At 41.9% G+C, this 23,875-nt stretch overlaps 4 protein-coding genes across 4 annotated transcripts; 1 reads left to right on the plus strand and 3 right to left on the minus strand.

Moving 5' to 3' along the window:
- Positions 1-2,003: 2,003 nt before the first annotated feature.
- Positions 2,004-2,585, minus strand: Vm26Ac (Vitelline membrane 26Aac). The gene has a single exon (XM_017179140.2). The coding sequence runs from the start codon at positions 2,575-2,577 to the stop codon at positions 2,062-2,064; it is 516 nt and encodes a 171-aa protein (XP_017034629.1). The 5' UTR covers positions 2,578-2,585; the 3' UTR covers positions 2,004-2,061.
- Positions 2,586-16,430: 13,845 nt separating this feature from the next.
- LOC108083474 (nuclear speckle splicing regulatory protein 1) lies at positions 16,431-18,491 on the minus strand. The gene is made up of 2 exons (XM_017179263.3): positions 18,341-18,491; positions 16,431-18,282 (listed from the first exon to the last, which is right to left on the minus strand). The coding sequence occupies exons 1-2, from the start codon at positions 18,349-18,351 to the stop codon at positions 17,064-17,066; spliced, it is 1,230 nt and encodes a 409-aa protein (XP_017034752.1). The 5' UTR covers positions 18,352-18,491; the 3' UTR covers positions 16,431-17,063.
- RpS15Aa (Ribosomal protein S15Aa) lies at positions 18,481-19,897 on the plus strand. Its single transcript, XM_017179267.2, has 2 exons — positions 18,481-18,594; positions 19,282-19,897. The coding sequence occupies exon 2, from the start codon at positions 19,284-19,286 to the stop codon at positions 19,674-19,676; it is 393 nt and encodes a 130-aa protein (XP_017034756.1). The 5' UTR covers positions 18,481-18,594; positions 19,282-19,283; the 3' UTR covers positions 19,677-19,897.
- A 950-nt stretch (positions 19,898-20,847) lies between these two features.
- LOC108083476 (uncharacterized) lies at positions 20,848-21,610 on the minus strand. Its single transcript, XM_017179266.3, has 2 exons — positions 21,511-21,610; positions 20,848-21,441 (listed from the first exon to the last, which is right to left on the minus strand). The coding sequence occupies exon 2, from the start codon at positions 21,404-21,406 to the stop codon at positions 20,912-20,914; it is 495 nt and encodes a 164-aa protein (XP_017034755.1). The 5' UTR covers positions 21,407-21,441; positions 21,511-21,610; the 3' UTR covers positions 20,848-20,911.
- Between the last annotated feature and the right edge of the window lie 2,265 nt (positions 21,611-23,875).

Below are 23,875 nucleotides of genomic sequence, written 5' to 3' on the forward strand. Positions count from 1 at the left end.
GACGGACCTCCAGCTTTAATTAGAGAAAATAGCATTGGCAAAATATTCAGATTCCGTTGCCGATTTAAGGCATCACGATCTATGGCCTAAGTGGTTTTGGCATTTGTATGCATATGTAATTATTTGCCTTTTGTTGGCTTTCCTCTAATAGCCTTGCTTGTTGCCACTAAAACATTTTCTGGCACATTCAGAAAGTAGAAAACTTGTGCCGCCTCTCTTCGGTTGCCATTTAATTTTTATTGGTCGAAAAACACTGGCCAAATATTGATTTTGTGTAGAGTGAGAGGAGAAGCCAGGAGAACTGAGGAACCAGAGACTCTTCGCCCCCCCTTAAAAAACTGACTGCTTTTCCCCGTAGACGTTGACAAACAAGAGTAATTATATGTACTTAGGACTGTTTCCTTACACTCTGGTTAACTTGAAAGTGTCAGGTAAACTAAACAGCCCCTTAATATATATATATATTCTGGGTATATATATAGTGTAATGCCGTAAAAGTGCCGAATATGAACAATCGGCGAGAAGTCGATGCTATAGGGGGCCAGGAGCCTCCCATAATGTAGGTACACATTTCATCAAAATCGCCTTTTTCATATAAAATTGCTGTAAAAGCCACAACTGAAACTCATCGTCGTCCTGCCCCTCCACCCCCGCCCCCTTTTGGTGCGGCAAACCGGTGAATCCTGGCCCAGTCCATGGACAGTCCTCTAGCCGTGCCGTGGATGTGGATGTGGATGTGTCAGCATAAACAACAAGTGCCATACACTTTTTGCTGAGTTTAACTGCAACATTAAGCTTAGCTGGAGTAGCGCAAAATGGGCCCTAAAATGTAAACAACAAGTTGACAGACAAATGACATAAACTACACTCAGAAGTCATCTTACTGCAAATGGAACTTTAATTTGGGGCCGACGGGGAGTTGGGCGTAGGAGGAGGAGGTGGCTGTGGCTGTGGGTAGTGGGTAAGTCGGCCCTCGACATGGATTTTATTCCCGTTGTGACTGCCATTAAGTGTCATCGGGATGATACTCATAGCAAAAAGCACGAAGCGCCCCCTGGCTAGCTTTATTTATGAAAGTCATTAAATCGTTATAGTGATTTATATGCTATATATGTATGCTGCACTCCTGGGTCGCTGTAATTTGTGCAATAAAATGTATACCATATATAAAGAGATAATTGTTAATATCGAACTCAATGGCCTGGGCAAATAGTTATAATTAAATAGGGTAATTAACGTAATAGGGTTACTCATTTTAGATGTTTTAATCATTTCCTTGATGGATATGCATGTAAAGGGTGTAATGTCTCTATCTTTTTATGCTTATTTATCTCTGTCTCCATTTGTCCCTATCTTTTTTTCTGACATTCTTTGGTTGTCTTTTGTATCTATTTTTGTCTGATTCTATCTCTTTACCTCTTTCTATGTCTCACTTTTCTTATTTTTCTTGCTCTCTTTTAATGTCTCTTTATCTAAGTTTATCTCTCCGTCTCTATCTCTCTCCCATTTTCTTCTTCTTTCTCTCTTTACCTCTATTTATAAATCTATTTCTATCTCTATATCTTTTACTATTTCAATCTCTCTCTCTCTATCCCCCTTCTCTCTAACTCTTTCTCTTAATAGAGAGATATATCCATCTCGCAAGCTCTCTATCTCTATCTTCAAATCTCTATATATTTCTATCTATCTATCTCTCCGTCTCTCTATCAGTCTATCTTTCTATCTCTCTGTCTGTATATCAGTCTATCTTTCTATCTCTCTATCTCTATATCTATTTATCTCCATATCTATCTATCTATCTATCTCTCTATCTGTCTATCTTTCTATCTCTCTATTTCGTTTTCTCTATCTTTGTATCTCTCTACCTATCTATCTCTCTTTCTTTCTATCTTTGTAAATCTCTACCTCTATATTTTTCTATCCCTCTATTTCTTTATCTCTCTTACTCTTTATCTCTCTATTTCTCTATCCCCTTCTATGTTAAGTCACTAAGAAGTTGCAAATCCTTGATTAAAATTTAATTTCATTATGTTTATTGTTTTATTTTACAAATTGACTGTCCTAATAGCCACCGCACGGACTGGAACCGCTGGAACCGCAGGGAACCGGAGTGATGACAGCTCCGCAGGAGAACAAGTAGGTGTTGGGACAGGGTGGCGCTGGAATTCCGCTAGATGTCCCATATTGCGCCGCCGGCTCTTCTTCCTCGTCATAGCTGCGGGCGAATCCAAATTTGCCTCGCCCGAAACCAGGACCCCCAAAGCCAGGACCTCCGAAGCCAGGACCCCCAAAACCAGGACCCCCGAAGCCAGGACCCCCGAAACCAGGACCTCCAAATCCAGGACCTCTGAAGCCAGGACCACCGAAGCCAGGACCACCGAAGCCAGGACCGCCAAATCCGGGACCACCGAAATTATTCTCCACAATCACCTCCTGGACGATCTGCTGCTGCCTCGTCCGACGATCCAGCTCCGCCTCCAAGCTGCTCTCCTCCAGCAGGGACTCCGGCGCGACAAGTCCCAGACAACTGGTGGCGGCGGCGAACAGGGCGAGGCAACCGAGAAGATACTTCCACATGGCGAATCGATGGGCGACAGTGCAGCTGGGGCAGCGGTCAGGTGGTTTTTATAACTTCGCCCAACTAAAAATGTGCTGTGCCAAGCGGAATGCGGAGTGGAGCCAAACCAGAGCGACCGACGATGGCCAAAATAACCCCAATGTTTATGCCCAAGCTCTTGTCGATGCTCATGCCCCTGCCCATGCCATTCCAGGCAGCTGGAATGTGGAGCTTAGGAGAATATACATATATAAATCAAAAGGAGAATAAATAAACAATATTTAAATATAAATTTAAATACTTTTCTTTTTATTTTAAAAACACGCAAAATACTTTAAACAATTTAAAAACCTATTTCATATTGAAAACAATTCAAAATATATTAAAAAACTAAAACAAAATCAAGTCTAATTTAATATTAATATCTCTTTCTGTGCAATCAAAAGTTCAAACTAAATTAAAAGCCTTTTCAATTTACTTTAAAACTAAAAAATTCAACTTAATTTAAAGACTTTTCTAGAATACCTAGTAAAATATATAAACCGGAAACATAGAGGTCAGCACATCAAGTCTCGAAAGGTTCCCATATATGTACATAATACTTTATGCTGCGCTTGTACATTTTCGATCGGTTTTCATGCCATTCTTCTGCCACCCCAACTTTATAATATTAACATCTGAGATCAGCATGAAATCTAGGTAAATACAGCCAACTGCTTACGGCGATTAAATAAATAAATAACAAGAAAGGGAACTAACTTCGTAAAGTCGAAATTTGTATACCCTTGGAGTTTGGCATTTAATCAAAAATCTATCCTGACTCACAAAAAAAAACATTAATTTCAATTTAGAAAGCTTTTCTAAATTGGCATACTACATTTTTAATTTTCCGAAATACCTTTTTTGGCCATTTCTTTAAATTTTAACTATGTAACCCCTTGTCAAATTTTGAAAAAAATTTAAAATTTTATGATTTCCTACCGAGATGGCTAGAAATATTAAGATGTTAATGCTGATCAAGAATATAAATATGATTTGTAGGATTGAAATTCCTTCACTATTTCGCAAGCTTCTGAGTGAAGTTATAATACCCTGAAAGGGGGTATAAATCTAGGTTGCCTCTATGAAATTCATATGAAAAGGGGTTTTTGTGGGCCTTGGGTTAGGTCAGCTACAGGTTAGGAAAGGTAAGAATATTTTTTATATATTTATATATATATTAATATTATAATATATTTAGGCATTGTTGGGATCTTTGATCTATCTACTAGAATGGGGTTTCTACTGAGCTCCTGCAGTATCCTGTTTTATTATTACCCTATTATTGAGTCTCTTATCAAATGTCATCAATCAAACACAAAAAAAAAAGAACACAAAACTTAGCAAAACTTGGCCAGAACTTGATACTTGTATCTGTTATTAACTTGAAATTGATATTTTATTGAATAAGTTGTACATTTTTATGGGCCATCCATCAAATAACTGTTTTGAAATGGGAAATAAGCAGGTTCGAAAGTAAACCAAATATCATATTTTGCTCATATTTTTTACATATTTTGCTCGCAATTAAGTCCGCTAATCAGCCTGTATTTGTCCTGACTTGGTTGTTTGCTAATAAAGAATAAAGAATAAAGAAACAAGAGAAATAAGAGACGAGGGCCAACAGCGATGACTGTCATTTGCCGGCATTTTTATTTATATTTTTATTTGCAGAATGGGGCGTGTGTGTTGCTATATATACATATTTGTTGACTGTCACGAGGACATGTAAGGCGCTTCATTAGTTAAGCAACTTTTCTAGAGAGCCAGGCCTGCTACTGCTGCTTTCCTATTTATTTTTTCATGTTAGCCAATATATATAGCCATGGCTATGGCCAAAAACTTTTGCTGGCATGTATAATAAACGAGGGAAAAAAGTAAATACGACATATGTATGCAGTACTTGGGGCTGTAATAAAACGTACTGCTGCATCTTTAATGTGCCTAAGGAAAAATGAAATGGACTGACAGTAAAAGAAGCTGAATTTATTACACTCGAACGAGGAGAGAGCTGAAACAGAAACTGAAACTGAAACTGAGGCTCAGCTGAGTGACTTATGTAAGTGTCAGCCCATATTTTTAACTCTCTGTGCTCCAATTACGGCCACCGCCCCAAAATGAGGGGGGAGGTGAAGGAGGGCAAATGCCATCGATAAGCACTGCATACTTATGTGGGCTGGGCCCAAGTTATTAAAATCAACAGCAATAAATTAGCATATTTTATGTTTGTATAAATACCATGGAGGCTGCGGGGGCTGGGCAATGAGGCGTGGCTCTCGGGGAATGTGTGAAGTTTTGGCTCAGCACTCGAAAACTGTCGCCGAAAACAGGACCAAAAACCAAAAAGGATACTGAATACTGGATACTGGATACTGATACTGGCAGGGACCAGCAGGGACCGGGGGTATGACAGTAATGCACCAGGCACATAAATCAGGACAAAGCAAAGACAAGGGAAAAGTTGTACCCACCACCCCCCTCGCCACCCACAAAGTAGGGGGGGGGGGGGGAAATGCAGAGTCCTCGTTCTCGTCCTCGCCAATGGACAAACAAGTGAGGATTTTACATTTTGCTAGCCAACAGAAAAAAAACAAAAAAGAAAAAAAGAATTTATGCAAAACAATTGTCAACAATGAGGGGGATAGGGGAAACTGAGAGGGGGGACCAGAGCATAGAGTTTTCCGGGATTAGTTCGGGGGAAAAAGGCTTGCTTGGTTGCCTGCCTGGGTGCCAAGGCGAGTGCATTGTTCTCTTTACCCAATATCAGTTTTTGGAAAATCAGTTGGCAAATGCGTAACGCCTTGGCAGGTCCTACACCCACTCTCCCCCCCCCCCCCCCCCACCATTAAAACCAAATAAATTCCGACCCCATAGAAGGCGAGAACCTAACGCCACCGCCCATCGCCACCCTCTAAACCGCACTGCAATGTGACATTATCTGCTTTAATTGCATAATAAAGCACTTTTAATTAGGTTTTTACATAAGAGTCGACCAGAAACAGCGCGGCCACGCCCTCGAGAACACCACCGCCCCCAAAAAACCGCACAAGTCGTTAAATGCGAAAGGGGGCACGGGTCGGAATTCGACTCTATATAGGATCAGTGAACATAAAACAGAATCTCATTTAAAAACTGCTAAAAGAAGCAGTGGTTAAGGGCGGTGGCTGCGATGCACCGGGAGAAATTAATTGCAATTGCAGTTAATTCCTTTTTTAGATAGGCTGTAACTTATAGGGGAAATATTCTATATTAAGGAACTATGCTGTATAATGTAACCTCGTAAAAAGAGGAATTTAATAGCTCCAAATTTTTATTGCATACTTTTAGCCGGAAATTTTATGGATTTCAAAGCCCTAGTGCTAATGATTTGCTGTTGAAAGGGCCACTGTAATCGTTGGCGATTTGAAATCCCCTCAGAGGGGGGCCTAAAAGTAGACTGTGTTTAAAGGGAAAATAACAAAAACAAAAGGATTTTAAATCTAAGATTTATTAAAGAGTTTTTGATATAGTTTAGGGACCAAATATCATAATATACCGAAGTCTCTATGGCTATTTTATTTTAATAAATTATCAAACACTCTTCATATGTCTTGTATGCCTTTTATTTACAGCTTACAAAACATAAATAAATGCAACTCTATGTTTTCATTTAATTAGAGCCTACAAAATAATATAAAAAATGTATCAAAGGATACAAAGGTACATTTATATGTAGGTGGCGTTAAATTTCTGCAATTAATTAATAGTTAATGGCGGCGTTTGCCTCAATTTTCATTACCCTTAATACCCATCAATCGATTTTAATACAAGGACTCTGCATGTTCCTGTTTTTCTTTGTTTAATTGCACATGCAAACGGGCTGAGAGGCAGCCGGCAAATACAATAAAATCTGTAAACAACAGGAGTCGTGTACACTTTTTTAAGTATTTAACACCTCGTGGCAACAACAACAACATACACACACGCACACACAATCCAGTTCGCTCTTTTATTGACAATTAATTTCGAACCTTTCAGCTGCATTTTTCCCTTTCGCTTCGCTGTTTGTTTCACAATTCAGAAAGGGGGAAAGACAAAGCCCCATTCGCCCTCGCCCCGCGGGAATCCCCGAAATATTCTTAGGGACGCAGCTGGATATAAAATTTTTATATTTGCCAGGGTTTTTTTTTTGTTTTTTTTTTTTTGGAAAAATCGATTTGATGACAAATTTTTTGTTGGCGATGCTTGTTTTTCTCCGTGTCGGGGGCCAAAGATGCGGGCTGTGTGGAAAAAGGCGTGACACAAAACTTTGGCTGTCTATATTCCCATATCCTTTATATCCTTTTCCTTTTCGCTGTGTGCGGTAAGGACGAGCGGGTGAACAAGAAAAAAAAACCAAAAAAACCCCATTCAAAAAAAAAGTGAAAAACTTAATCCAAGTCCAGTCGAGCTGCATGCACGCAATGTTAACTTTTGCCAAAAGCGGTGCTGACAAGCAGGGGTTCCTATATAGGGGGGGGGGTGGGCGCCTGGCCCGCAACGACCTTCAGCTGGAGGAGACAGAAGCTGAGGCTGGAGCTCCTCCGCTCCGGTTCTGTCGCTGTTTGTGCTTCAATTATGCCAAAAATGCGCACTGACACGTAAAAATAATGCATACTTCAAGGCGCGCCACCGAAACCGCACACTACAATATATATATATATATATATATATATATATATATATGTATAGGCATGTATATGTGAGTGTCTACAGTCGAGCCTCCACGGCACGAACTTGCACGAACTTTCTATGCCAAGTGAAACTTTGGGGCAAACTAGAAACAAAAGTGATTACCAGAAGTGCTTAGCTTAGCCACTTAATTTTCAAACAATTATGTGTCCATTATGTGGGATGTGGATGTTGCAAGAGGCTCTGGAATCTGAAAAGATATATACACAACATATATGTTTAATCATAAATAAGAGGAAAAACAGGAAGCGTGCAGGGCATACATAAATTCGTTAGTCCATTTAGGCTCTATTAACAGTTACTCACTTCCAGTTCCCAACAAATTAGGTTCTGATTAATGCACTTTTACAACATTTACAGCTTTTCTTGATTACTTCATTTATATAAGTAAAAAACTCATTTATTTTTAGTTGGTAACTATTTTATCCTATGGTGAAAATATATTCCAGTTTTTTTACAAACCAAATGGCTTTCCTCTCTGTAAATAATGTTAAGCTGACTTAGCAAGGCTAAGCTCGTTTGCCTGACTTGTCCCGCTCTTGCACACTGCAACTATACTCGTATAAGGTGCTCTCATGAGGTTAATAAACACTTTCAAGTTTCTCTCTTCGCCTTCAAAGAAAAGCGCTTTAAAGAGATGCATCAGGATGCAACTATATAAGAGAGTATCATTATCTTTCTTAAGGATGATAAAGCTTTTTAGCTATGTCCTCGTCTCTGTCAAAAGAGAATACTTCCAGGACCAACTTGTAATACTTGCATCATGCTCTGCATTCCAATGCAGATCACAGAGAAAGCAATCTCAACCAATCTAACTGTTCCTTTCCCAGTACAAGCTTGGGAGAGGTGATATTTTTGAGATCATACAATATTTCCAGCTCAAATTGTCCATGGTTCCGCCATGGCAAGTTGGACCGTACATTCATATACATATATATTTATTTCTGTGCTGTGCAGAGGGATGGGCAAGAAAGAGCGACCGAGTTGACAATGCCCGAGGAGACGGACGGACACGGGAAAAATCGAGAAAAGGCAGGAGCTGCAAAGGGGTAAGGCAAGAAGGAAAAATAACGGGTGTGTGTGTGTGTGTTTGGAGTAAAATGAGGAAAACCAGCAGCGGCAGCCATGGCAATGCATATAACATTTTAATTTCCTGCTTATTAGCTGGGCCACGCCCACAAAAGGCAGCCAGCCCACGCAAACTAACCCGGCTCACAACCACACGTCCGCACGCCCACACACCCGCGCCCTAGCCCCAACACACACACACACACACTCATAACCCCACCCACTCAAATTGAAACTAACACACACTCACAGCTAACGAACCCGCACACACACACTCTCTCTCTCGCCCAGACGCACACACACTCGCGAGCCACTCACCCACACCAGCTCAAATAATACAATACAAACAACGACTTGGAGTGCACTCTGCGAAGAGATTAAAAATAGATTTAAAGAAAGCGCTTAAATGGAGCAAATATAAGCCGGAGAAAGAGAGCTGTAGAAAAACACACCGGAAGAGGGGCCAAGGAGAATCGAGAATAGATGGAATGCACACAAAAACGGAGCAGCAACGAAAGCCGATAAGTGGAAGAGCAAGAATCTGTCACGGTTTAAAGACACAGTTCTTTAAAAGCGGAATATGATCATTATTTCCATATTCAAAATTGATTCTTATCGATGATATTCAATGCAATATTTCGAAGAAAACATACCAATTCAAGAAATACATCCTGAAGATATGCTAAAAAGCATGCAATGGGTTATGTCCCATGAGTGTATTATTTTAAATTACAATTTTAGACATTAATTAAAGTGATTTTATAGAAATATTTTCTTAAAACTTAGTTATTAAAAAATTTTTTTTTTATTATATTTGCTGATAAAACTTGAATTGTACAACAAATTGCAAGTTTTACCACATTTAGAATGGCACAGAAATCAAATTCCTTTCATAATATGAGTCAAAAAAGTGGAAAATAAATCAATTGTAAAATGCTTAAGAACAGAAGCAGAAAAAGCACCAGGAAAACAAAGAAGACGCCAAAGCCGATGAGTGGAAAAACAAGAAGTTACCAAGATTGAAAGATAGTTCCCGCTCATAAGCAGATATCGAATTCCATTTTTTTTCTGTGCTTGTGCAGAATATTAAAGTTGATGCTTAATTAAAGCGGAAGGGAGTGGAGTGCTTCAGGGCAAAAAACCTTAAAATATGCAAAACGAAACTCTTATCTGAAATTTACATTCCGTCGTATACGTAATTTGAACACAAAGGGGAATGCAATTTATTCTAAAGCTAGTTTCTTTTTCTATTTTTTTAGCGACTAGTTTTTACAACAAGGTAAATGTTTATGAACGACAAAAATGCAAGCAAGCAAGCAGGGCATAAAGAAAAATGAAGGAAATTTCGAAAGTGGCCTATTTGCCCTGTACTTAGGGTGCCTACTTTTCCATTCGTATTCGCGTTTGTTTTTTTTCTGCCCTTCTGGAGCACTTTCTGCGGCTTTGGGGCTTCTGGGGCTGCTTGTGAGGCTGGCCTTAACCAAAATCAAATAGATTCTTCTCAAAAATGTTGTATAAATAAAAACAATGTGAGGGGAAAACATGCTTTTTAATTGGCTGCACAACATTGACCTGGCGTACGTGACGTATGAGTAATATTTATGTGTATTTGTGAATGACTTGCACAAATAGCTGAGCGAAATAACGGAACAAGAGCAGGGTAAATGCCGACCAGGAAGAGTAAGAGAGGAAGAGAGATGGAGGGAAAAGGAAAGGGAAAAGGAAAAGGGAAAGGAAAGGGAAAGGGAACGGGACAGTGGAGAAACAACACACAGCGACGGAGACGTAGTACAAGAAGGAGGAGGAGGCGGTGGAGAAAAACGAGAAAATCCACTAGCGAATCTACCCGGTGACCCAGGCGACTAACGGGACATACGAAGATGCAGTGGCAAAGATACAAGTACAGGCTGACAGGGCTCCTCATGCACACGGATACTCAGCTGCAGATACATACATTTACGTGCAAACACACACACACACACACAGAGTACATAAATGCAGGCATTAGTACACGGCAAAAAATAAATTAAGGCCATTTTAAATAAATATAAGTTGACTAATTTAAAATTTTGTAAATTAATAAATCTATTTTTTACTCATTATTAGCTTGCAAATAATCTATATATTAATTGTTATTTACATATATTAAAATTTGTTAATATCTCTTAATTTATTTGTGTGCATTGTCTTGTTATTATTAATTACTGCAAATTAACCAAAAATCAAATATATATATATATATATATATTATATCTCCTAAAATTAAAGTTGTGATTTTTTAATATCTAACAGAGATGTAACTGCAATTTAGAGTCACCTCATCATATATCTTAAATTTAACTTTATTTTACCCAAGGTTAACTGATAATAAAGTGAGATATAGTTTTTTTTACAGTGTACGAGTGTGTGTGGGATGCGTTTTGTTTGTCATGAGCGCGCGGTTGGCATCCAGCCTACGAGGCCCCATTTCCGCCTTCGCCTCCGCCTCTGCCTTCGGCAGCCACCCATACCTTCCCCCATCCTCCCATCCGCTTGGTGGTGTCCCTCTGCATCGCTCGTTTTCCTGTCATACCCCACACATTTTTCATTACACACTCTGTCCCTTGCAGCAAACGAAATTTTCGGATGCGCCTCGCGCGTCTTGCCACGGCGGCTTGTACTTTGCCACTCACACACACTCTTACACACACACACACACTTCGCACACTGGCACACTCAGCAGCCGCACACCCAACCAGCCAGCCAGCCAGCCAGCCAGCCACACTCGAACACACACATGTGGCCAAACAATATAAATCACCAGCCAGCACTCACACAAACGTGCGACAGTGGTGGAGTTGGAGGGGCGCCGACCAGGAAGTAGGATGAAATATCGATTTAATATAAGCCGGCGAAATGTATATACATATTTTGAGAATTATACCAAAACGTGACTGAAACATATACAAAAAGAGAGACGGTCAAAAACGCAAAAACGCCCCGTTACGTAATCTGCCGCAACAAACATTTTCCCCCAATTCCCTCCACTCCAGCCCCCCAAATCCCCATTTCCCGCCATTTCCCTCCATTGACCAGGCTCAAATGGCGCACAAAATGTGCATTGCAATTGGGATACACAGGATTTTATACAGGTTTTCCAGTTATTATTTATTTATTTTTTTGAAACATTTAGTTTTTGTTATTAATCCGCTGGCAGAATGTTATTTTTGTTTGGGTTCCATTGGCATCCATAAATACCGGAGGAGATTTATAACCGCTCATATTTACCTAGGCCGCTCTATTTCTCTTGGTTTTAACTCAATATTTCAAATTCAGGAACTTTAATTTTTTCATTAAAATGAAACACTTTAAGAGGCTTCAGCTCCTATGTACATACATATATATATATATATCTCGCTAGCATGTTTATGTTTAATTTATGCGCAGGCATGGTTTAGGAGCTAATCACCCATAAGTAGTCTTGTTGTCTTTCCCCACAAATCTTACCTACAAGCAGTTGGCGTAGACTACAGATGTTGTTGACTTGGCGTACGTGTCGTATGAGTAATTTTATCTGTCGCTCGTACGTACGTATGTAAGGATATATGTATATATATATAGTTTCGCATCCATCTATCCTTCGTTCAAAGAAGTTGAAGCAATAGAGAAGCAGCAGACGACGAATGACGCATTTTACTCGTTATCATTAAGTTTATCATGGGAAAGCATTTCGTGCTAATTTTCATTATTATTATCCATATATTCAAGCACAAATTATGTCTTAAGCCTTTTTCGTTTTCAAAGTTCTAGAATTTATCATTAGTAAAAGCTTATTTACTTTCTTTGAGAGTGTAATTCAGAGTAACTGCTTTTTAAAAATGAAAATAAATAAATAAAAATATATTCTTAGACTAAGTGACACCACAAACAGTACAATTCCCTTTTGGGTTACCTCCTTTTTTTATAAAAATAATACATAAAAGATATAGCGAACGATATTTCGATATTTCTTAAATATAAGTCGAAAATATAGAATTAAACACTTAATTTAATATTAAACTTAAATATATATACTATAATAAAATAATTAATAATCTCTTCAGGTAAATGTATACATATATCCACCCACATAGTACCCAAATTCACTCCTTTTATCAGGATATTTTCAGTTCGTTCTCACTATAATTTACCAACACGGCACCAAATGCAGCACCCCCTTTCGACCACGCCCCTGGCTAACTGGCATGGTGGCCAAGACTAACTGCCGCCGATGGTGGTGAGGTGACCGCACTCTGGATTCCGGCTACCGGGACTCTGTCCGAGTCCGTGTCCGGGTCCTAGTCCGGGGTGCAAAGGTCCAGCTGCGCTCCAGTTCCGGGGCCGGGCATTGAAAATGTTGATAATTGAATTCACACGTGAATGATCACAATCTTGAAGCCTTTACTAGCGTCTATTGGCCTGCTCCGTTCCTCGGCTGTGCTCTGTTTCCAGAGCAACTCGATGGGCGGCGACTGCAGTGGATGTAAGGATGCAAGGATGCCAGGATGCGAGAATGTGAGGATGCGAGAATGCGAGAGAATGGGAGGCCGAGCAGAGGCCCAGATTGAATCTGTGCCGTTTTTGGCAAGGCCCAAAGCGAAATGCCAAAGCCAAGCCCAAAACCGAGACCAAAGCCAAGTAATTATGATCGTAAATTGATTAGGCAACGAGCAGCATACAAAGTCGAAGCGAACGGGGTCGGGGCGGCCAAGGGGCGTTGCTGCTGCTGGAACGAAGGACGACAGACCACACAACGGGGTTAATGGAATTAGTGTTACATAATCTCTGTTGTTCCACTGCCTTGCTGATGATGCCGATGCTGCCTGGGTTAACCCTCCAGCCGCCATTCGCAAAAGTTTGGATAACTTTTCGCATAACACCTAAAACAGGACATAAGCACACACACACAACAAGTGACAGAGAAATCACACTTTCGAGTGCCATTAAGTTGTATCTCGAGAGATCTGAAACAGGGCTCCCAAACTATCAAACTAGACGACGAATCGGCTCTGGCACAAACACTCCAAAAAGAACCCTCGACGGCAAAGCATTTAGAGCACATATTTTAAAACCAATCGACTTGAAATCTCTAGAGCTTTTCTCTCAACTTTTGTTCTTGTAGTTCTTATTTATTCCTCTTTTTTTTTTGTTGAAAACAAATCAATATAAACAATCTCGTCTGCATGGGTGACGAATTGCATTGAGACAGGTAAAAACGGCTAAAAAAAGTCAAATATTCGTTACTAATTTTAATAGCGAATGTTTTTTAAAAATGACTTAGATATTCGAAAGCAGAAATAATAGCAAGTGTTTGAAAAATGTTTTTGAATATTTTAAAATATGAAAAATATGCTAATCAAGATGCTTAATTACACACCTTTCCGATTGTCACTAAACTATAATATCCTTGTATCCAAAAGGCAACATACTTTAAAAATACAAAAAATCAATTAATAAGCTTTAATTTTGGTTTCTGATCGATTTGGCCAATAAAAAACACAAACAAATCATAAAAATTAAAGTACATATGTACATACATACTACATAAGTGAAAATGTAATTTTAGCGAATGACGACTTTTCAGAAGACAAAAGGGTTAAAGGCGAGCATTGGCATAGCCCAAATCTGAAAGGCAACAAAAAGTTTATTGCCAAGTGTAAGGAAAGCCGCCACATTGGCCGCCTGAATGAGAATCTCACTTTGGCGAAACATGTTTGAGTCGTAAAAGGGTGCATAAATCTAAATAAATTTATTACGAAAAGCGCCGCGGGGAGCATTCGTCACCTAAGTGAAAATTTCATTTTAGCGAGCGACTCGTGTCCTGCGGCAGACCCTCGAGACGTGCAAAGGGTTAAAGGCAGCGACAGCGCGTATGTGTGTGTGTGTGTATGTGTGTGTGTGTGTGTATGTGTGTGCAGTGTGCAAATGCAATGTTTGCACTCAGCTCGAGAGCACTCAATTAGAAACGTTAAGCTAACGACGACCGCTGCTCTCACTCTTCCTCTCACTCTGCTCATATCCGATCGACGGCATGAACTTGAGGGGGACGGGGCTATACACCCCTCTCCCTCTGCCACCCGCCCTACCCATCACCCTTCTTCCTGCCCTTGCACTCGCACTCGCACCCTCGCACCTGCCTCTTCCCCGCCGATCGGGACTAGAAACGAAAGCAATGGCAAGCATTCCATTCCATTCCTTTCCATCGAATTAATTTGCCTAAAATGTGGCACAAATCTCGATTGCAGCCGTGCACATCAATAAACAAAAACGGCAAGAACAAAATCCGTATTCGAATCCGAATCAGAAACAGAAAGGAGCAAAGGAGCAAGGCAAAGCAAGCAGCGGCAGCAAAGGAATGCAAAAAGGAGAGCAAAAAGCGCCAGCGACATGTGAGATTGATGACACAATCAAACAGGTACAGGCGCGAGCGAGAGGCGTTTAGTGGGGCGCCGTGGGTGCGAGAGAGAGGCCCGACGACGATGGCTCGGGTCGCTGACTGCCAAATGGAAAATGGATTTCAGTATTAATTTCGCTCACGACGAAGGACGAAGGACGACGGCCAAAGGACGAAGGACGAAGGATGAAGGCGCAAGGCACGTTGGCAACATCAAAAGCGAAGCATATCCGTCTTGACATTCCGTCCGTCCGGCCTGCAGATGCAGATGCAGATGCCGGTGCTGCTAGGATGCTGGGATGTGGGACGCAGGACGTGGTTAGGATGAGGGAGCTAGAACGGGAACGGGAGCAAACTGCGGTTGCCATGCCTGCAATGCGATGCGCCGGACCCCGGAGCCGGATTCAAACTTCAGTGATGGGAAAACTGCAAGGGAAAACCACAAGGTATAATAATTGTAATGCGAAAGGGTACCATTGTTTGTCAGGACAATTTACGGAAATACATTCAGGCCAAAGGGATATGCCCTGCGTAAGTCATCCTGACTTGAGTGTACTAAAAGGTACAATGGCCTGTCCGCAAATTTAAGCAACTGAGGTACCAATTTTAGAAGATATAACAAGGTACAGAATTAATCAAAAATATGGTAGTTGTTTATAGCATGTAACCACTGTTTTATACACTTTTTACTTTTAAGGTACACCTAAAGAAATTGGTTTTTACCCTTATAAAAGTATCTTAAAGGCTTATGAAATATCTTAGGGATAGAAGATTAGGAACCAATTTGGAATAATTTTTTTAATCCTTTGTTTAAGGGATTGTACCTTGGTGACCCAAACCTGTACGATACCTGATAGAGCTGCTTGCCTTCCATCACTGATCCTAACCATGTCAGCCAAGCCTTCCGTTCACCGTGCTCTCCTCCTCCTCCTCATCCTCAATCTCCTCTGCGCCGCTCCCTTGGCCATTGGTTTTCGCTTTTATGGCGCGGGCACACCTATTTTCCAAAAGGATTTCCCAGCATTTGCGGCAAAATGAAGCAACAACAAAGTTGCAAAAACAAAGACAATGGCGAAAAAAATACAAAAACAAAAACAACAACAAATAAACTAACGCCAAGTTGGCTCTTTGTTATTTGGGCGTTTGGCAAGTTTCTCCGTGCTTTTCCCGTTTTTATACCCTTGCAGAGGGTATTAGAACTTGGATTAGGAGTTTCCGGCTCAGTGGGCGAGATATTTGTGAACCTAAAAAGTCATTTCTCCATAAGCTGTCTGCTTCAACGCGGATTTGTCCCGAGTCCGAGACTATAAAATCAATAGGGATGGATTCCTTTTTTTTTTTTTTTATTCCTTTTTTGCCCAGCGCACCTTTTATTTACACTACATATACTACGTTGTAGCTGCTGCTGCTGAGGGCTTTAAGGTTCCAATGGCCATAGCGGTGGCTACTTGTATCCTGCAGCTGTCACAGAGGACAGGAATCGGTCGTCGGCATAACACAAAAAATATTGTTTATGTCCAAGTGGATTTTGGTCCTAAGTAGGGGAGAAAATTTCCAGTCAATTTCTTAATTTCTTTAAGAACCAGAGCTGGGAATTCCCACAGACGGACCGTAGGGGGAATTCTAAGTCAAATATCAGGGATATTTAGATATCAGGACTTTAATGGCTTTAAGGGTATAACTTAAATTGTAAGGGAGACTTGGAATAAGTATTTCTTGCTAAGTTGATCAGGTTAACAATTTATAAAAATGACGGAATTTCAAAGAAATCATTTCTAGAGCCAGAACTTGGAAACCCATTGTGTATGGGGTATCCTGTTCTTCGTTCCTTCCAGCTAACCGTATGCTCTAGTTTCTTTTTTGGCTCTCTACTTGTCGTCGTGTCGTCGTCATAGAAAATAAATGGAATATCTTCGCGTTCTGCTTCTCCAGGCACTTCCTCATCCTTCAGCGCGCTTGGCCCCCCCACTTTTCCTGCGGTTCCCATCCGTCATGGCTTGTACTTTTCATTTTCATTTTCTTGTTTTCTTTTTTTCCCTGCTTAGAGACAAAACTTGGGCAGAGCGGGGAACGGGAACTCGACTCGACTCCTCTGTTGCAACTTATGCAAAATATTTGCACCAAAAGGGTTTCGCTGAGAGCGTCGGCACACACATAAATAATTTATGAGCTGCGGCTTCGGCGGCGGGGAGACAAATTGAAATTAGCATAATAAGGAGACAATACAGAAATCAGTTGTTTGCTCTTCCATCTACTCGAACTTTAATTGGATGCGTTTTAGCCCTGGCGTGCCCGCTTACGTTCCTGATATCGAGCCAGTGCCGCCTCGAAGACCTCGCCCACGGTCCTTTTGCGCCAGACGAGCGTGCGGTCAACGGGCGGCTTGGTGACTGTCGGCACGGGCAGGTCCACCTCATTCTGCTCGCTGCCGGCATCGGTATCGGTACCTGCATCCTCATCCGCATCCCCATCCACATCCTTATCCTTATGGGTTTTGCCATTGGCCTTCTTCCCTTGCTTGCGGCTTTCCTTCACTGCTGGTCCTGCTGGTTCCTCGTCTTTGCTGTTTGTTCCGTTGGCCTGCGGCTTCTCCTTTTCCCCCTGAGACCGCGGCTTATCCTTCGCCTTTTCAGCCTTCTCCTGCTCCTCGTCGTCGCTGGAGTCATCTATACTGAAGTCAGAGTCGGCATCTATATTGTTGGCCAAATGAGCCTGGGCTGGCTTGGCCTCAGCGTGATCTTCGGTTGCGGGACCCTCTCCCGACGTCGCTTTGGGTTCTTCCTCCTCGGAGGAGCGGCGTTGCCGGTAGCTCCTATGCTTTGGGGCCTCCGCCTTGATGGGCTTGTACGAAACCTCCTCAGTGGAGGGAGCAGTTTTGGGCTTCATCACATCCCCATCGGCGGTGGCGGTGCCCAGCTTTTGCTCATAGAGGTGTCGATAGAAGCCGTCCAGATCCTTCTGCTTGGTAACATCGCCAATGGCCTCGAGATAGTCGTCGCGCTGCTCCTGCTCCTGCAGCAGGCGGATGGACTCGAGCTTCTTGCGGTAGGCGGCGGTCACGTAGGTGTCCTTGTCCTTGAACTTCTCGCCCTCGGCCTCGCGGTCCTTCTGCACCTGCCGCTCTATGCGCAGCTCCTTCTCCAGCTTCCTCCGCTCGGCGTGCTCCATCAGCCGGCCGATGTACTTGGGCTTGCGCGGCTCCTGGCTCTTGGTCTGCTTGGCCTCCTCGCGACCGCGGTCCATTTCGTCGTAGAGCTCGTCATACTGGAAGATGGTGGGGTCCTCGGCCAGCGCCTTCTCCTGCTGTCGGCGAGCCACGCGCCGCTCCATCAGGCTGGGGCCGCTGGAGACGCTGGGACCCTTCGGCTTCAGCTGCGGGGCCTTCGGGTCGTCGTCGCTCTCGGAGGCGCTGCTTTCATCGAAAATGGCTGGTTTCGAAGTAGCCGGCGTCCTGACGGGGGCCGTCTTCTGTTGCCCGGGTATGATGAGGCCATACCTGTGGGTAAAATCTACATTAAAACCACTTAAAAAGCATAAAAGCGCAAATTACTCACTGTTTTGACATTTTCCCGTCTTTGTTTTTGTTTATAAAAAAATACAGTGTGGCCGTTCTGCCCGCATGCAATAATATCGAAATTCGAGTGTTGCACAGGCCTCCCGCTGACCAACACTGCCCGCCAAGCAACCCTGCGCCCGCCAAAGCAACCCTGCCATCAGTCAACTGTCACTTAGGCCGCTTCGGACTTCCTCTTTCTCTTTTCCGATACGTTCGCGGTCGTGTAAATTTGTGTTTGCAAACCAATCCTAGGTAATCGCCGTTCAAATTATATGATTTGTTATAAATAATGAGGCTAATGGCTGGCCCATGGCCGCCGCCTTCCCTGCCGGCAAAGATTTAAGGTGGCCGCCGGGCGAATTACGTGCAAAATGTTACATTTTTCATATATTTTTTTACTGTGCTAATATTGGATGGACTTGTTGTACTTGCGCTGTGTAAACAATCCCAACGAACCGATGGATTGCATATGCGTCTATTTTTTTTAGTTATATTTTTGTTACTGTGCTGGTTGTTTTTTTTTCTGGTTGTGCGAAGTTACGGGCCAGAGTTTGTGTTGCCCTGCCGCCCAGAGTGTTGTTGCTGCTAGTGCGAGCCAGTCAGAGAGTGTGTGTGTGTGTGTGTTTGAGTGTGTGCGAGTGGTGTTAAAGTGCTGCCAAAAGGCTTAAATTATACAGAAATTGTAATGTTATAACGAACCGGCTAAATCCAAAGGGTTTTCCGCCCAGAAATGTCGTGAAATTCCACTCGCACACACACAGACATAACTTGTTGTTTACAGGCAGAAACACGCACACACACGTAATGCTGCATTGGTTTTGTACTTCATTTTTTGCACGTGCTTCGCCGGCAGCCGCCTTTTGTGAAATCTTGGCACAAAAAACTACATAAAAGTTAACAACTACAACTTATATCTCGCATTCTTTTGCCCCTTTGCAGCCATGGTGCGAATGAACGTATTGGCCGATGCCTTGAAGTGCATCAACAATGCCGAGAAGCGTGGCAAGCGCCAGGTGCTGCTACGTCCCTGCTCCAAGGTGATCATCAAGTTCCTGACCGTCATGATGAAGCACGGCTACATTGGCGAGTTCGAGATCGTGGACGATCACCGTTCCGGCAAGATTGTGGTCAATCTGACCGGTCGCCTGAACAAGTGCGGCGTCATCTCGCCCCGTTTTGATGTCCCAATCAACGACATCGAGAAGTGGACCAACAATCTGCTGCCCTCTCGCCAGTTCGGCTACGTTGTGCTCACCACCTCGGGCGGTATCATGGACCACGAGGAGGCCAGGAGAAAACATCTGGGAGGCAAGATCCTCGGCTTCTTCTTCTAGGCTGGGCTTTGCGAGCGGACGAGCGAGTTGAAGTGGTTGATGGATATGTAGAATGTTGTTTTATTTCTCCGATGTACGCCGCCTTCCTTCCCCATCTTACATTCAGCTACGTTTTGTATGCAAAGCCAAGGGCGAGAAACTCATTCATTCAGACAGACATCCAGCCAATGAATGTTCACAAAGAAACGCGAAATAAAATGATTGATACATAATAATTTTAATACACGATTTTTTTTTAAACAACCCATTGATGAAATCTATGTACGGTAGTGATGAAACAGTAAATCGATCTGTAAACAATATATAAAACCCGACTGTGTGTGTGTGTGTGTAAATGGAACTGGAAGCTTAGCTTATGTAGAGCGTGGAATCCTTCAAGGGATGCGTGACGAAGGCGATCCAAGCAGCAAGAAAACTACGCCATGCGGTTACGGACACCTGCGTGAGGAGTCACAGCCTTGCGAAAGGGTAACCAGTGAGCGGGAACCATTACCTAATGCCCCCGAATGTTGAAGTTACCCGAAGGTATATGTAATTTTGGCTTTTTGAGGCATTTCCAATGTTTTACCAAATGGATTAATTATCAAACTTCAATTACAGGCTATCCTCTGTCAGGCTGTCAGGCGCACCTATCTAACATTTTGCAAGGGAAACTGAATACCAGGGAATACCGAAGGAGAGTGCTTAACCTAGAAGGTTGTGGCTTTATCGAAGAATTCTTTACCATATGACACAGAAAGCCAGTAGATTGTACATTGTAAAGTTGATAAGCTTCATTGAAGTGTAATATGAATAATGCTAAGCAAATCATAGAATTGTCTTAGTTTTTTTTTTTTTGTAGTCTGAAAGCTAAATTAATCCCCTGATTATTTAGTTTATTCAAATGGTTGCATAGGTGTGTTAGTATAGTAGAAGATCTAACTAAAAAATGGTGTATAACCTTAAAGTTGTAAAATGTTGTAGGTAAACATTTAGTTGTCAACACAAACAAGAAAGGAAACAGACCTCGGCACGCCAAAAATTTTGATAAAATTGAAAACGGCTAATCGACTGATGATGAAAGCTGATAAAAAGCATATATACATATGTATATTCAGTTTGATGTCAGAATTGACTTCTTCCATCCTTCTGCCGCTATTTGACAGAGCTCAGCAAAAGAACAATCCAAAGATAGATAGCTAGTGCTTTGTTATTTTTCTTATTATTTTTAAATAATATATGTAAATTCTTGAAGCTTAATCCAGTTTTGTAGAATCTTCCAGCAAGGGCTCATCTTTGATTAGTCTGGATTTGGTCTTGGGCCTGGCTGGAGTATAGATTGGATTTATTGGCGGGGGCTGTTGTCTTCCCTCTGGCGTGGTAGGTGCAGGGCCATCATTGGCCCTTGGTGGTGTCTGGGGAACATTGAATACCTCCTGCTCCTGCTTCTTCTTTTTCTTGGACGCCTTCCCTTCTCCCTTCGAAGAACCTGCTTTAGCCACGTCCTGGGCCTTGCTCTCCATCTTCTTCTTCTTTAGATCCTGCTCGATATCGGTGGGACTGGGCTTGCCGGCACGCTTACCTAATAGCTTTCCGGAAACCTTGTCATCCGCTGAAGTCTTCTCTTCAGTGTTCTGCATTTGGACACCCTCTGTGTTGCAGGTCGCTTCTGCCTTCACCTCGATGCCGACGTCCGGTTGCTTCTCTTCCTTTTTCTGCAGCTCTTTGGTCATCTTCGAGAATCCGTCCATGTCGTAGGTGTGTAATGGTGGCAATGAAAAAAGTGCTGACCGAGTTTGATGAAGACTTTGACGTTAGTCTAACTTTTGACGTTAAAGTTTTACCAGTGACATACCAGCTTGACATTGAATTCAATGGGCTCTTTGATATATCTACTACAACTGCTTTTTAAAAAAGAACCTTCGTAAGTTTAACAATGTTTGCATTATGAAAGTTGAGTTTGAACTGATTTGGTAGAAGAAACCCAAGATGGGCTTTTTTCCCTTTGTATATATATTTTTTTTCTTTTATACTTTATCATTATTATTATCAATTCAAAAATCTGGCGGGCAGCGTTCGACTTCAGTGTTGAAAATACTCTCCAACAATGAGTGCTGATAAACAACATGCTCCGGATACTTTGCAACACTCATTCATGCGAAGGCCTGTCAACTTGATAAAGTGACACTAAATGCATAGCATACTTTGCAGCTCAAAAACAGGCAAAACTGTTGGAAGCTTAAATCGGTTAATTACCAGATTATTATTCGACCCAAAATTAAATTCCCGTCCGCAGGCCAATTACTTTTTTATATTTATAAATGACAACTATCGATCGACGTTGCGTGTGGCCCATAATAGAGATAATTGATGAGTCCTCAGTCCCCATCTGGCGTTATCATCCTTCAATTGCCATGTTGTATTGGGCCAATAATTGTTTTTTTGGCCAATACAACCTACCATCACACACCCCTTTGCTAATCGGCAAAAACAATCGAAAGGTCGTGCACGGCCCCTTAATCAATATAGATTGGGGTCGGGCGGCGGCGGGCCCAAAATGGCGGAATCCGGCCAAATGACGGGCTTTTGCCATTCATTCCCCGATTCCGATTCCAAGCATGCCACTCCGCACGACCCACTCCGACTGATATCACTAACACCACTAAAGCACCCCCGATTACCCCGTTATCAGTCTATAAAATAATCAAATTACGCTACAGACAGCACTACAGCATAGCTGGAATCCAAGCACCCAAATGATGGTTGTCAGAAAAATAGTACTTACCTTTGATAATACTTATATGTATATATATTTTCTTTTAATATAGGAAACTTATAGGCCATAAGTTAAGTATTTAAATAGTAACTATAGTTGCTAGGCTTGGGTTGAGTCTTAATTCACCTTAAAAATGTAGACAAGTTCTTATATTTTGAGACTAAACTAAAATAAAGGGCAAGTTCAGTGGTATCAAAGGTACCATGGAAATTAATGTCAAGCTGTTGTCACTTGTTAAACTTTAACGTCAAAAGTTTGACTAACGTCAAAGTCTTCACCAAATTCGGTCAGCACTTTTTTCATTGCCAGCTTCATTTTCGCAAAGCGCTTTTCTTAGCACACTTAAGATATGGACGGATTCTCGAAGATGACCAAGGAGCTGCAGAAGAAGGAAGAGAAGCAACTGGACGTCGACAACGAGGTGAAGGCAGAGGCGACCTGCAAAGCTATTAGGTAAGCGTGCCGGCAAGCCCAGTCCCACCGGTATCGAGCAGGATCTAAAGAAGAAGAAGATGGAGAGCAAGGCCCTTCCCCAGACGCCATCAAGGGCCAATGATGGCCCTGCACCTACCACGCCTGAAGGAAGACAACAGCCCCCGCCAATAAATCCAATCTATACTCCAGCCAGGCCCAAGGGCAAATGCAGACTAATCAAAGATGAGCCCAAAACTGGATTAAGCTTCAAGAATTTATAAATAATATTGAAAATAATAAGAAATCAGAAATATTACAATGCACTATCTATCTATGTATCTTCTGGTTGTTGTCTTTGGCTGCTTAGCTTTGTTAACTAGATTTAGAACGAGGGAAGAAGTCTATTCTGACTACACAAATTGTATATACATTATTGAATCGAATTATATCCTAAAGCTGTCTCAAAAGCAATCGATTTATATATTTAAGAGCCTAGAAAATCCGTAAAACTTTCTCTTTTTAACACTTTAATGTTTTATGTTCGTTTTTTTTTTTTTTAATTTTAATTTGTTCAAAGTTTCAGCTGATTAGTTAAAAGTCATAATAGCAAAATAACTTATATTATATTGCCCGGGTGATGACTTCCTATGACTATTAGCAGATTGGAAATATGTTCAGCATTTGGTGGGAATTTAATTAGAGCAAATGCGTTTTTTCGCCACCCAATTCCAATAGCAATAGCCACTATCGATCGAATCAGAGCCACATATAATGAAAGTCACCGAATAATGACATTTGCAACGCCCTCAATTGGGCGCCGCGGCGGGGGCATAGAAATCGGGGTCCCATCAGACCCGAGAGATCGCGCGTTTTCGGTGCAATGATTCAGCAGAGGCTGAATGGCAATATCTTTCTATTTTATTATTATTATTTTTTTTTATTTGCAGCTGTCGAGTCGAGAGGCTGGCTTGGGCTCTGGCTCTGGCCTGATGAATATGAATAGACCGTTTTCTGTACAAGTTGGCAAACA

Source organism: Drosophila kikkawai, chromosome X, assembly GCF_030179895.1.
Source record: "Drosophila kikkawai strain 14028-0561.14 chromosome X, DkikHiC1v2, whole genome shotgun sequence".
Taxonomy (NCBI): domain Eukaryota; kingdom Metazoa; phylum Arthropoda; class Insecta; order Diptera; family Drosophilidae; genus Drosophila; species Drosophila kikkawai.